This window comes from Neomonachus schauinslandi, chromosome 4 (assembly GCF_002201575.2).
Source record: "Neomonachus schauinslandi chromosome 4, ASM220157v2, whole genome shotgun sequence".
Lineage (NCBI taxonomy): Eukaryota > Metazoa > Chordata > Mammalia > Carnivora > Phocidae > Neomonachus > Neomonachus schauinslandi.
This window is the reverse complement of record NC_058406.1, coordinates 21,528,891-21,543,553: the sequence shown is the minus strand read 5'-3', so window position 1 is coordinate 21,543,553 and position 14,663 is coordinate 21,528,891. Positions and strand designations below refer to the sequence as shown.

The following is a 14,663-nucleotide window of genomic DNA, read 5'->3' as shown; positions in this document are numbered from 1 at the left end:
GAATAATAGCTCACTTGATTTTCACAACAGCCTTGAAACAAATACCATTATTTCCTTCATTTTAAGGATAAGGAAATGGAGGCCCAGAGAGGCCAAGTGACTTGTCCAAAATCAAATGGCTGGAAAAATGGCAGAGCCAAGACTCAAAGCCAGTTTTGCCAAAATCCAGCCACCTGCAGCTTTCGTCAGAGCACTTTGCTTTCTTCTCCTCAGAGAAAACGCTTTGAGCTCCCAGTCTTTGGGTCAATAAAATCTAGAGAAAGGAACTCTTAATCTTCAAAGCCCTGACTCAGTGTTTGTCTAAGCCTGTTTCCTGGGCCACCTGCATCAGAATATTCTTGAAAGCTTGTAGGAATTGTAGATTCCTGGACCTGTCCCCCAAATTCTAATTCAGTTGGCTTGAGATGGGACCTCAGGTGTTTATGCACACTGAAGATTTTGAGTGGGACAGGCTCCAACAGCACCTCTTGCAAGAACCCCCATCTCCACCCCGGCTCCTTCCAGAGCAACTTTCTCCTTCGGACTCCAACAGTGCCCTCTGTCCTATTCTACCAACTAGGGTTTTAGCTATGTTCATGTCTCACCGCCACTAAAAATATGATCTAGTGTCTTTACTGGGCTACATCTTCTTACAAAGCACTTCCATTGTCCTATTAAATCCCTTCTACAAAAAAAATAAAAATAAAAATAAATAAATCCCTTCTACACTGTAAGCATTTTGAGAGGGGGCCCTCCTCCTTGTGATCCCTCCTTTATATCTGAACACACTTAGCATTTTACAGTGTGCTCTTCTGTCCACAACATTATTCTATTGTTTCATCCAATCCTCACCACAATCTTGAAGGAGGTATATTGTCCCCCAACTGTACCCATGAGAAAAGAGCCTGGGAGCTTCAGACACCAGCCCAAGGTGGCCAAGCTAGAAAGCAGCAGGACTAGGAGTTGAACCTAAATCCAAGCCCAGTACTCTTGCCTCCACATCAACTTAAATCTACTCTATGCAGTGGTAGGGAAGTAAACTTTACCTCCCTATGCTGTTACAGGATAGCAGGGAATAAATCAGGTGATGTCTTAAAAGGTCTGGCACAGTGAGCACTCAATAAACGGTGGGGAGAAGAAAAAACTAAGGTCAGGGAAGGGTAAATGACTTCCCCAAATGAAACACCAAATCGCAGACTGTAGACACAAATCTAGGCCGGTCTCAGACGCTCCTACTCTGAGTCTCCGCGACTCCCTCGCGTACTTCCAACCCCCTCATCTCACGCCCCGCCCCGCGCAGTGTCCCGAAGCGCCACCGCGCGGGCTGCGGAGGAAGGGGACGACCTTTTAAAAAAGAGCAAGGGGCGTGCTCACGCGACGGGGCGGGGCGGGAGGCGCGGCGCAGACGCGCAGACGCAGGCCGATGACGTAGGCGCGCTGTCGGGCTCTGAGCTGTCTGGGGGAAGCATGTGGGGCTGCGGCGCGCTGCTGGGGGCGCGAGCCCGGTCGCGGCTGCGGTGCGAGCTGTTCCTCGCTTGGGACCGCGGCTGGTCTGCCGCCGCCCCCTACTCCGCATCTGCCGAGCCCTCCCGGGTCCGGGCGCTGGTCTATGGGCACCACGGGGACCCAGCCAAGGTCGTCGAGTAAGAGACGGCGCCGAAATGGGGCCAGGGGTTCCTGGAGGGGGTTAAGACGCGCTTTTGGAGAAGGGGGTCTGACAAAGGAGGGAGCGGGTAGAGGAAGAAGGCAGGGAATAATCGGACCCAAACTGAGCCCAGGGCGCATTGAGTAGCTCAGAAAGTCGGTCCTTCCGGGTAGTTGAAGGCCGGAGAGGCACAATTAATGACGGTAATAGTGGCTAACTTTTTTTTTTTTTTTTGAGGTACAGTTGACATGCAGTATTATATTAGATTTAGGTGTACAACATGATGACTCGATATTTGTATATATTGCGAAATGATTGCCACAGTAAGTCCAGTTAGTATCTGTCACCATACATAGATACAGAATTTTTTTTCTCTTGATGAGAACTTTCGAGATCTACTCTCTTAGCAACTCTCAAACATACAGTACAGTATTACTAACTGTAATTGCCAAGCTGTACGTTAGGTCCCCATGATTTGCTTATTTTATGACAGGAAGTTTGTACCTTTTGACTCCCTTCACCCATTTGGTGCCTATGTGACAGACAAACACACACACACACCTGAGCACCAGTCTGTTCACACACACACACACACACACACACACACCCCTGAGCACCAGTCTGTTCTCTGTGTCTATGAGGTTGGGTTTTTTTGTTGTTGTTGTTGTTTAGATTACACATGGAAGTGAGATCATTCAGTATTGGTCTTTCTCTGACTTATTTAATGTATCATAATGCTTTCAGCGTCCATCCGTTGTCTCAAGTGGCAAGATTTCATTCTTTATTATGGCTGAATAATATTCCATTATTTTATATATCTAATATATAACATTATTATGGACATTATTCCACTGCTTTATATATATATATGCCATTATACATGTGTATACCACATTTTCTTTATCCATTTATCCATCAATGACTTTTACTGACCGGGTATTATGTGTCAGGCACATAATGGTTATGTCCAAATGGATGCTCTCATTTAATCGTCACTTTTGGGGAAGGTACTTGATTTAGCCCCATTTTGTCAGTGAGAAAACTGAGGTGTAAGAGGGGTAAAATCACTTGTCCAAGGTCACATAGCCAGTTAGTGGCAGAGTCGAAATTTAAACCGAGGTCTTACTGATTTGCCTGAGTTCCTGGGCTCTATTACTATTTTTTTTTTTTTAGAGTATTTTCTGAATGCTTTTATGTCCACTTGAATCTTCACTTCCCAGAAAGTAGGTGGGAGACCATTGTTTTCAGTTTGCAGAAGACAAGACAGGACTTGTCCAAAGTGATATAGCTAATAAGGATTAGAACAGGGATAGGAACCCATAGCTTCTACTCCTATCTCGTGTGATTTCTTCTCTATCACACTATGTATGTGCCTTTAGCCAGTTAAAAAGAGTTTCTGTTTTGGAGCCTTACAGACCTAAGGTCTAATACGGACTCTACTTCTTAGTAGCTGTTTGATTTTAGACAAGTCACTCAGTCCCTCTGAGCCCTCATTACTTTTATGAATATGTTCTCCTAAAATTCTGTTGGATCTTAATCCATGATTTTTGCATGTGGTTGATAAAAACAGTATGTGAATTATCAGCCATTATAAATCTGCACATAAGTGACTGTAACCATTCAGAAGGGCTAGTGGGGTCACTGTAATGGAGCTAAGGCAGAAGCACTGGTCTGGGAATCAGACCTGGAGTCCAGTCCTTACTCCATCCTAGCTCTGTGTGTTTGGCAGGTTACTGAAGTTCTCTGAGCCTCAGTTACATCATTATAAATGTGGACACAGTACAGGTATAGTTATAGTTAATAGTGCTAAATAGCTGCAATCAATCTAATGCTCTCCACCAAAAAGCGCCTGCATACTCTCCTACAATCCCTTGTTTACAACTCTCTGATTCCCAGCAAATGGTTTGGTTGTTTTCCAAAGGATAGGCAAACGTGGAATTATTTTTATGGCCGAAATACAGGCCAGAGTGCTCTCTTCAGCAACACATATGCTAAAAGTAGAACGATACAAAGATTAGCATGGTCCCTGCTCACGCAAGGGATGACACGCAAATTCATGAGGCATTCCATATTTTTCCTTTAAAAAAAAATTCAAGCCAGATGTTTTGACAGCTGGAGGAGATAAGCCTCAGTTAAATTCAGGGTCATGCACTCACCCTAGCCACATCCACCATGAGAAAATATTGAGAAGACACATCAGTCAGTAACCCTCAACTTGTATGTTAATCATAGGTAATGATCACTGTGTCAGGAAGACCTGTCCCTGAGGACTGTGCTGTAATGAGTTGGTAAAGCTCTGATGAACACCGTTTTCCAGGAACGCACCCCAAACAGGAACGATGTGGTGCCTCTCACAGACTTCTACTTGGTTGGTAAAGGAACTGACACAAAACAAGTGCTCCAAAAATGTTCATTATGAATCTAATTTCTATAAGAAGTGTTTTGTTTTTATTGAGTTCTGTGGTGATGAGGATGGGACCCTTTGGAAAGGCCTGGGAAGGTTAGGCAGCTGAGTGCAGTTGCCTCCTGATTCGTTCCCTCCTCTTGGAGAGCCAGGGAATCTGGAACAGACTGGTCTGGTAGCAGATGCCACTTAGAGAAAAAAGAAAGCTCTCATCTCCTTGTGTGGAGCCCTAGTAATTTCCCAGAAGTTCAAAACATGATACTTTCATGCAGTATTCCTCAACCTTGGCTTCACACCACGGTCACCTATGGCACTTTTATTCCATATTCCCAGACGCCTCCCCTGAGGTATTTAGTAGGTCTAGGATGGCCCCGAACATCTGTGTTTTTTTAAACTCCCCAAGTGATTCTGATGCCCTGACCAGGGTTGAGAACCACTGCCCTTGTGGATACAGACTGTTAGGCAGGAAGTAATTCTCCCTCTGCCCCAGAAGAGTGGCTTACCCTTCTGACCCAGATTCAGGCAACTTGACTTATTCGTGTATGGACTGAAGCCAGAGGCTGGGATTCTCTTCTTTGTAGTCATGTCTTTGGAGGTTTAGGGTAACCACACTGTCACAGAAAGAATCAGGTGTCCTTTAAATATGCCGGTGACTGGGTGTGTGGGTCAGGTTACACCAGGCAGGGCCATGGAACCACTCAGAGCCTGAGCAGAGTGTTCCCCAAACCGGCAGAGTTTGTGGTGCTTGCACTGTGAAAAGCAGGGAGGAAACGAGGAACAGTCTGCTCGGGTCTGAGGGGTTGCAGAACTCCTCAGAATGAGACTTCCAGGGATCTCTGAATGTCCTTCTCTTCATTCCTGTTGGCCCCCAAACATTCCAGCTGGTCTATTAAGCCTTGTTCCCCCAGCCCCTAGAGCTTTTTTCTCTTCCCCCCAAAATGAATTTGCCAAATAAGCACTTGGGCCTTTTTCATTTAAAGGTTTGAACGACTGCTCTAAATGAAGTAAGACTGCAGGAGAAAATGACAAACTTGGGAAAATTACAAGCCCTAGAAATTTCAGGGGTCCCCATGCCCATAGCCCTTGTGCAGAGTTCTGGATTCTCTATCAGATAGTTCCTGGAAACTCCAATGTCCTCTTTCCTTTTGTTCCTGAAAGTCCCCTTTCAGAACTTTGCCATTCTCTGGGTCTTATGGTAAAGACAGCTTTCATTTACTGTGCCCCTACTATGTGGCAGGCATGGGGCTAAGTTCTCCACATATATTACGGAATTTAAAAATCACAAAAAATCCAGTTTGGTCATTATTATCCCCATTTTACAGATACAGGAACTGAGGCTTAAGCTTGAAAGTCACTTGCCCAAGATCATACAACTAGGAAGTCCCTTCTTTAATAAAAGTCCTTGATATAGACCTGAAGAAACAATGACAATCATCTCAAATGTTTTTTTGAGAATGAGATGGCATATAAAATGGGGAAGAAGATAGGTCAGAAGAGAAGGGGAAATTATAAGCCATTCAGGTGACCCCAAATCTTTATCCTTCATAGGAAGGGCAGCCCCACCCTGGGGAAGATGGTAGGAATGTTATTCTCTTTCTGATTCCCTTTTCAAGATCCTGAAGCTTTGATAAAATAGCATCCTGGTCATCACGGCTTTCTCACCTGCATGCTGCTAGCACAAAATGAAATGAAGCTGTGAAACCCTTGGACAAACCCATTCTGTCTTAGCCAGATGGGATTTGGGGGAGCAGGTAGTGAGGACCCAGGCTGTATGGGGTGTGAGTCCTCACTGTAGGACACTGTTTACTCTCAGGGGACTTCTTTTTCTGGTTGATGTCAGTGTTTACAACCAAAACTCTATGCAGGTGACTTGGTTTTTAAACCAGAATTGTGATGCTTGGGGAAAAAAACCAGGATTTTGGTTTGGCACTCAGTTGAGAATTTGGATTTTGTTCATTTGTCTCCTAGAGCCCTTCATTATGGTCATTAGTTGAAGGAGGAGGGAACAGAACTCATTGATTTAGTAAGTTAGCCAGGAGTTATTCTTGGAGGGCCTACTATGTGCAAGGCAAGGCTGGGGATGCAAAGGTGAATAATCTGAGGTCTTTGCCCTTAAGGTACTCACACCTGAGTCCAGGAGATGGGTGACTATAGCCCAGTGAGACAAGTGCCATGTCAGGCTATGTTTAGACTGCTGTGGACACCCAGAGGAGGGGTATCTAAACCCCTCAGAATAGTCAGAATGCCTTCTCTAAAGGCACAAGGTCTAGATTGAGTCCCGTAGAAGATCAGGTGTGCAGTATATGAGGAAAAGTGTAGAAGTGTCCCAAGCAGAGGCCCCTGCACGTGTAAAAGCCCAGAGGGAAGAGAAAACCTGGTGTGTCTGATTAGCGAATATTTATTGAGGACTTACCATGCACTCAGTACGTGATCCTTGAAGGAGGTGTCAGCTGCATCAGGCTCTGAGGGGACTAGCTTGAGATCACAGAACTCAGACTCAAGCTGGACTCCACATCCTGTAACACCTGTATATTACCTTCCCTCTGGACTTCACACTAAGCTGTGACTTGAGGGCCAAAACCCTGAGGGTGATACTCTGAAGTATCGTACACCAGACAGGAGTTTCCCCTATGTACGGAGTGTGGGGGAGAGCTGCCCCCCCGACCAGTGCAACCCCAAGTTATTATGCTTGTCTGGCCCTCCTAGCAGCTGCTGCAGTTCTGTGGTGTGGCTCCAGGCCTTCCCCCCTCTGGAGGGGGTGACAAGGGAAGCAAAAATGCCATGAGGTTACTCTGTGGCTCAGGATGTGTCAGTGGGGACCCACCCGCAAGGGCACTGGCCTGGGTTCTGGTCCCCACTCTGCCACTCATTGTTAGAGTGAGGAAGTCACTCCAGTCTCCAGGCTTTTCAGTTATTCTTTGAGAAAATGAAGGGGTTGACCAAGGTCAGCAGTGGTAAAGAGGGGCACACATGCTGTCTCTCCCCCCACCCCATCTTCTGTGGCAATGACAAACCATTAAGCTCTGTTTTCTATGTAACTCAAAACCTATACACCTCTTTAACCCACTCTCCCCAAGAGACACTTTTTCCTGCCAAGACAAAGTGAGGCCTTAACATCCTTCTCCACATAATCCTGCAGCCACGGGAATGGATATGAGACTGAATGCTCTTTGATCCAGCAGTTGTCCAGCTCTGAGAGCTGTGAAACTGAGTAGACATTGGACTGCCTGCCTGCCAGTGGTGGCTCTAGCAAACTCCAGGAAGCAGTGCTGCGACTAGAAATCAGGGGTCCTGGATACAAAATTTGACCAAGGGCCCCCTTTGCTCCTGGTTGGTATCGTAATTAGCAGCCCGCCAGGCAGGGGATGCATGGTCATCTTTGTACCTGTCGAAGAGACAAAAGCAGCTGCAGACAGGGACTCGATCCCCCTGCTGTGGCCCAGTCTTGTTCTTTGGATCAACAAGGTTAGGTCTCAGCAAATGAAGGAGTAGACTCTGCAGCTCCCTTCAGGCACATTTCCTGCTGTCAGCAGCTGCAGAATATTATAGGGCTTACAAGCTTACTGGTAATCTTAATTGAGAGAAAGTAGGGGATTGAGAAGGTAGAGAGAGGGTTTCTTTGCCAACCCTGTGTAGAAACTTCCAGAAGTTCCTCTAAGTCTCTAATTCCTTTCTGTTCAAAATGACTGCACTGAAGTGCCAGCAGTTCTGAATGATGAGAGGGCAAGATTACTTTGAGGCAGGGAAGCCAGAAGAGGCACAGGGAGGCAAGTGGGTATGCCTAGCACACCAAGAGACATGGAGTGTATGAGCTTGGCTCGGGGAAAGAGCTTTCCCTGAGAGCCCAGGCCTCCTTTAAAAGCCCCCTGCTGGGGGGGTGAGCTGTTACAAAGCTGCGAGCCAAAGAGCTTCATTCTTCCACAATTCCCAGTGTGCCCTGCTTATTAATTTATTAATCAGATCTCTGGACAATATACCCAGCATAGCCAGCATTTCAACAAACCACAGGACGCAGCTTGTTCGTGACCATGGGGATTGCAGACAGACTGGAGAGAGCCACATAAGATGTAGGTTACCTTCACCCAATGCCCTATGGTGGACACACATTCTTGGCTCTCTGTAATGAGCAGGGTGAGAAAGTCTGTGGCCCATGGCAGTCTCTCCCTGCTTATTCTTCCTGCTCAAAATGATACTGATCAATTTGAGGTGATTGAGTAGAAGATGCAAGATAAGTACAAATGGTGGCTAATTAAATGCAGAAGGTGGGAAAGAGATCTTCGCAGAGCTGGCCAGTGCCTGCCTTACATAGCAAATAGAATTGAGCCAGTCCCCAGAGTACTGGCCTCTTTTTCCCCCATCTCAAAAGGCTCTTTCTTCTGCCCGCTTTTGTCTCCCTTGTAGTTCATATGGCATCACAGGTGTACAGCCTTGGCCTCAAAGGAGCCATTGTGACCTTATCCAGTCTGGGATCTGTTGAGTGAAGACAGTGGCATCCCTCCGAGTTGCATGGCGCCATTACACTCACAGGGGAAGGCCGTGAACAGTCCCGGGGAAGTGACTTGAGATCTAGCCAGACTGTGTTTGGGTGCCTCATTTGCACTCCAGAACACAGCCACCGGTTCCTTTGGTGAGTTTTTTAAAAAAAGAAAGGAAGAAATTGCTGTCATTACACCAGAGGTCCAACTCCTGGAATTCAGACTTGGCCCCCGTTTTCCTTCCTGTCTCGGCAGAATGGTATCCTTGACGACGCCGTTAGAACTATGTGCAGGAACAGCAGTGTCTATGGTGTTAATGGCATTCCACGGGGCAGGCTGGGGCTGGTCTCCCTGGTGAGATGCAGCTGGACCAACACACCTCCCGCTGGGCAAGCAGCATGTGTCAGGGCTGCCCCTGCCCTCGCCCACCTGTGTTTGCAGCTTCAGCTTTCTGTCTCCTAGACCCTCGTCCCTGCCCTGCTCTCCTTCCCTCCCACTGCTTTGAATTTCAGCCGGCACAGCGCAGCTAGGCTACCCAGAGGACAAAGAAGAGGACTGGGAGCAGGTCGTAGCCCGGTGCGGCACTTCTGGAACTGCTGTCTGGGGGCAGGCATGTATTCGGTGTGCCTTGAAAATAGTGTTCCCAGCTGAGTTAACTCTGGAAGCTCTGGATTACACAGAGGCACATGGGCTTTTTCCCCGCATGACTTCTCCCAGCCTTTGTGACTCCGATGCACAGTCTGAATCTTAGGAAGGGCGATTAGTAGGCAGCATTTTGTATTTTACCCCAGGGAAATACCTAATACCATCTCTCAGGATGGGAATTGCACCAACAGTGTAAAGGAGGCCAGCTTAGTGTTCAACAGTCTGAGCTTCAGAGTCAAGCTTAAGATCAAGTTTTGCCACTCAACTAACAGCCTTACCTTAGGCAAGTTACTTCTGAGCTTCAGTTTCCTATCTGTAATTGGGTGATAACACCCTCCTGATAGGTGTTTTGAGCACTAAACAGCATCATGTATATAAAATGTTAAGAACAATGCCTCGAGCTTAGTAAACTGTCAACATTAGTTGTCGTTTAATTGTTCAGCCAGATCACCCAAAATAAGATGATCTGCCAGCCTGGACTCCAGCTGCACACAGCTGGCTCACAGCTCTGTCTAGCCTGGAGTGCCCTCTGCCCCATACCATACTGCAAGGTGCCTGCTTCAAGCTCCAAATGTAACACCTTCCTCCCCACCCCAAACCACTTTCCTTCCTCCCTCTGTGAACATCCAGTTGCCCACCCCAGAAGCCCGGGAGCCATCAAAGACAGCCTCCCCCCAACATGGAGTTCGTCACCAAGTGACATCAATGGCATTTCTTGTTTAAGAGATTCCAGGTTATAAAAACCCCTCCATTCCTGTGGCTCCTGTCCAGACTGCACCTACTGCCAGGCCAGTTACCAAGTCAGATTCTTTGCCATTCTCTCTAGCAAGAAAGCCTGTCTTCCTCCCTCAGTCCACCCAGTTGCTATCCTTCAAGCCCCAACTAAGGTACCATTCTTCCAAAGCCCAATTGCTAATCCTGCATTTTCTCCCTTGAGCCACACGTCTTGCAGTGACCATGTCAAGCCCCGGGCAAATTTGTTTTCTCTTTAAACCCCTTGGTTTAAGAGAGTACCTGACACTGAGTAGGACTGTCAGTAAATATTCGTTGAGTTAAATTTACTTGAGTTTTACAAAAAGGTACTGTCTTCCTTTCAGTGATTCAGTGATTCTTTTCAAAGGGATCGACAGCTAATTGTTCCAAAGGATTCCTTGGCTATTTTGCCACTGATAACAGCTACCATCTCTTCAGCATCTACTATGTATCAGGTACTCTAGCAAATGCTTTATTTACATTAACTAATTTAATCCTGTGAGCTGGACTCTAGTGTTCTCCCCATTTCACAGATGAGTATTTTGAGGTTTATCTAATTGATAAATGACCAAGGCAGGATTCAAACCCATGCTTCTCCCTTCATCTGTGAACTGAGATCCACCAATATTCCCATCTTGACCATGGTCATCTAGATTTTTAAAGTGTGATTTACTGCAAACCTGATCTGCACTTTCCTGTGAGGAAAAGAGCCATGGGTTTTGCTTAGACCAAACTCTCTTAAAGACAATCTCCATTTTTATTTGTACCCGTCCTTTAGAGTTCTTTTCCTAAACAGCCCAGAACCAGGAAGAGCCGAGTATAAGCCTCAATAGCTAAATCCCTATGGCTCGAGCCTCTCCCCTGATTCCCTAAAAATGGCTGGCACTTTTATGCCACATTTTCTCAGTAGGGAGGAGAGTTGGGTAATTTCATTAGGAAGCATTCTTGAGCACTGCTTTGGTCCCAGGCACTGTGCTAAACACTGAGTTCAGACTAAGGGTTCTCTGCCTTCCAGGAGCTCATAGCCAAGTGAGGAGACAGTACACATGCACATTCTGGCTATAAAACTGGAGGTTAGGTAGAAAGAGCCCTGAACTGAGTCTGAAAGACCTGGATCCAAATCCAAATTGGAATCTGCAACTCCAAAGTCCAGAAAGTTCTACAAACTGACAGTTCTGTTTTGATTTCTTTTGTTTCACAACTCGTTTGGAGGGAATACCTGATCTACGGTGAAGTTTTTATGTGGTCATTATTCATCCCACTTAGTGTGAATATTCATACATTTTACTGCAGAAATAATGTGTCTGATCACAGAGTGCTGCCCCAACCCCCACAGGGGGTTATAGATAATACGTGGTTCTGAACTCTGACGTTCTGACGTACATCTCACCTGCAGTTTTAGAAAAGGAATGTGAACTTAGACCTGTTGTGACCAATTGAAAGAAATGTATGAAAAGACTTCATAAACTAAACTGAAAAACTCAACGTAAGTTGGTCTTAAATGGTATAGTCACCCCTTCTGAGTAACGAGAGCACTGCAGATGGAGCAAGTGATTTTTTTCAGGACCAAGAGGGTCAGAAGATATTTTAAAGGGTGAATTGAATTTCTTGCTTCATGGAGAAGCTGTGGAAAAGAAACTCCAGGCTGAGGGAAGAGCATGTCTTTAAGTAGCTTGAGCGCGTGGACTGTGTCGGCTTGTATGATTATTTGTCACAATGTCAGAGAAAAGCAGTACAGATAATATGAAGGGGCAACTAGTCTACAGTTCATTTGCTCTGGGCAGGATTTTTCTTGCAGACTTACACATGCATTCAGAGAGAGACATCATGGTCAGGCTGATGGCTCCCTGCCCCACCTGCTGGGGAAATTGGGAACCCCTCTCCAGCTCCCCAGGAAGGTCCAGCAAGGATCACACCTGCACACCACTCCAGACTGGTGCTCAGCTTGCCACTCTCTGCTTGGTCCACTTAGCCCCTTACCAGCTGGCTTTTCTGGCGTCAGACCACCAGGTTCAAATCAGATCAGCCACTTAGTACTTCTCGTGGCCTTCAACAAGTTATTTACCTCTTTTGTGCCTTTGTTCCTCAGCCATAAAATCAGAATAATGGCAGAAAGCTGGCATGGAAAGCACTTCAGAGTGCCTCAGTGGTAAGCACTCAAACAGTAGTTATTATGATTATTGTTATTACAAGGACTCCCCTCCTCCAGCTTTGTATAAATACATACATTCCTTAATAGTTCCCTAAACAAGAAGGGCCCTTTCTTTATTCTTTCTGGCTTGGTCATAACTCCTTCTGAGTTAACTATTTTCTGTACAGTGTTTCTTTTTCAGTTTTTTGCAGCTGTTTCTCAGTCGCGGTGAGGCAGGGCCTCCCTCACTTTGGTCATGATCCAGTACAGGGATTCCCAGACTGGGGCCCTGAGATCCCCAGGGGTCCTTGGAGGCTGTCAGGGGGATTCCCAGACTAACTTCAGGATGCTCATGCAGAGCACGGTAAATCAGAGTGCCGACTTTGAAAGCAGGGAAGCCCTGCCACTGACCAGTTCTCTTATCCTGTGCAAGTTTCATCATCTCGATGAGCCTCCATTTCCTACTTGACAGAATGGGATTGTCAGTACTTTCCTCACAAGAGAGTTACAGCTTAGATCAGAGCATATATTTAAAGCCCTTAGCCCAGGACCTGATGTATGACAAATACCTCATAAATACCTGCCACCATTGTTACCACTATTAGTACAAGACATTTCTTGAAAATCATATTTTTACCCCAAACGGAGCCTCAGGTATAATTAAAAGGTCAGATTTCTGCCAGAAGTGGATAGAATTACATCAGTTTAGTTCACTGACACTGTGGCCTAATGCTAAGAACCTCTGTGTGGCACTTATATGTGCCTTTGGTAACTGAAAATGAAGAGGGTTATTACTTAACAAGTACATTTGGGCAGAGGGAAATGCTGCAAACATGAAGTCTTGGTGTGGAGAAAGAAAGAAAAGGAGTCTCTGGTAATTAAGTCATGAGGACCGCTGGTCTAGGATACCAGTCAGTACTTTTTGGAAGGTCTCCTTTTATTAAACACACACACACACACCTCTTATCACCGGGGCTCCCTCAAAAGCCCTTTAGCGGGTTTAACCCATTAACCAAAGTTCTGGTGCATATAGGCATTAGTCCCATCGTGTAGGGCCCATTGTGACCAGAGCCTTACCACATAGAAGTCCCACCTGAAATGGAAGAAGCTCTTGGCAGTGAGCAAGTCCAAACAACCACCACCGCCCGCCTTTTTACAAAGGGAGAAACAGGCCTAGAGTTGGGAATAAACTTGCCCATGGCGACACAAGCCATCATGTGGTGGGGCTTCACACCTGAGACTCAGTGGTCCATCCAGCATCGCTTCTGACAGACCAGGATTCTCACCCAGAAGGGACATCCCCCCAGGGGGTGAATCACAGTCACATGGAATTCTTTCTGAACTATGTAGCACATCTTTCCATTTCCCTCACCCGCTCTGCAACTAACAGATATGTAAATAAAATTAAAAAGCGGAGAACAAATAAGCTAGCCCAGGGTGTCCCAGTTATGGTGGTCTATGAGAACTGCTTGGGCTGCCCCTTATCTTGAGATTCTGGTTCAGTAGGTCTGAGCTGGGGCCTGACAATCTGCATTAGTAAGCACACCAGGTGATTGTGATAAGCAAGTTTTGGAAAAAACAAGGCAAATCCAGGCCAGCAGAAGGTTTACTAGCTTCTGTCTTAGAGTGGGCAAGGGGATTTCGAGGGTACTAGAGATTTTCCACATGTAGTTAATGAGAGTGTTAACCCATAGCCTGTGCTAATTCCCTATAGCACCTTTCTCTCTTCTAACAACCCTAATTTCTGGGCACACAATGGCAGCTCAAAAATGTTGCGGTCTAACCTACTTTGGGGAGATGATTTGAGCAAAAGATGCCCTGTCTAGCCTGGGTGACATTAACATCTCTCTCTCGCTTTGTGCTTAGACTGAAGAACCTGGAGCTAGCTGCTGTGGGCGGATCAGACGTCCATGTGAAGATGCTGGCGGCCCCTATCAATCCATCTGACATAAATATGATCCAAGGTAACCTTGGTTTCTGTGGCTTACGTTAATTGGCTTTTTTGCTTAGCCGCTACCTCGTTTTCATCCTTCCTCAGGTGTGAGTGTGAAATTCCTGTGATTAGCAGCAGCTGCTCTCCAGATGAGCCATCTGCAGACTACCAGTCCTCTCTGGCCTCCTTTCTCTGGAATGTGAGGCTTTTCAAGAGTTAGAAAGATTGCAGTGGGGAGTAAACCAACCACTGTGAGTGCCTGCGATATGGTGGGCTCATTTCATACATTATCTAATCCCCATAATAACCATGAACGCTAAAAAATATTATCCCCTTTATGGATGAAGAAGCTAAGGCTCAGAGAGTCTGGTTAGTTACACAGCAGATCAGAGGCAGAGCCCAGATCGCGCTTAGATCCGACTCCAAAGTTCATGCTCTTTCACTGCCCAGACGTCACAGGGTGACCCTCTGTGCTCTTCTCCCTTAGGAAATTATGGCCTCCTTCCCAAGCTGCCTGCTGTTGGAGGGAACGAAGGCGTTGGACAGGTGGTGGCAGTGGGCGGCAGTGTGACTGGGGTGAAGCCAGGAGACTGGGTGATTCCAGCCAGTGCCGGTTTGGGTGAGTTTCTCCAGGTGTCTGCAGCCTGTCTTTGTTCCAGATTGTATTTCACTCGCACTGGAAATGTTTGCTCATTGGC

At 46.4% G+C, this 14,663-nt stretch overlaps 1 protein-coding gene and 1 non-coding gene across 5 annotated transcripts in view; both read left to right on the top strand.

Moving 5' to 3' along the window:
* Positions 1-1,406: 1,406 nt before the first annotated feature.
* The window catches only part of MECR (mitochondrial trans-2-enoyl-CoA reductase), a 28,969-nt gene continuing 15,712 nt past the window's right edge, over positions 1,407-14,663 (top strand). For all 4 annotated transcript variants that reach the window (XM_044913933.1, XM_021683631.1, XM_044913934.1 and 1 more), the window contains exons 1-3: positions 1,407-1,622; positions 13,899-13,996; positions 14,453-14,584. In XM_044913933.1, coding sequence (XP_044769868.1) covers positions 1,447-1,622; positions 13,899-13,996; positions 14,453-14,584 — 406 coding nt within the window. In that variant the 5' untranslated portion in view covers positions 1,407-1,446. The remainder of the gene's footprint in view (positions 1,623-13,898; positions 13,997-14,452; positions 14,585-14,663) is intronic.
* LOC123324701 lies at positions 3,592-3,700 on the top strand. The gene has a single exon (XR_006539974.1). It is a non-coding gene; the product is annotated as a U6 spliceosomal RNA (small nuclear RNA).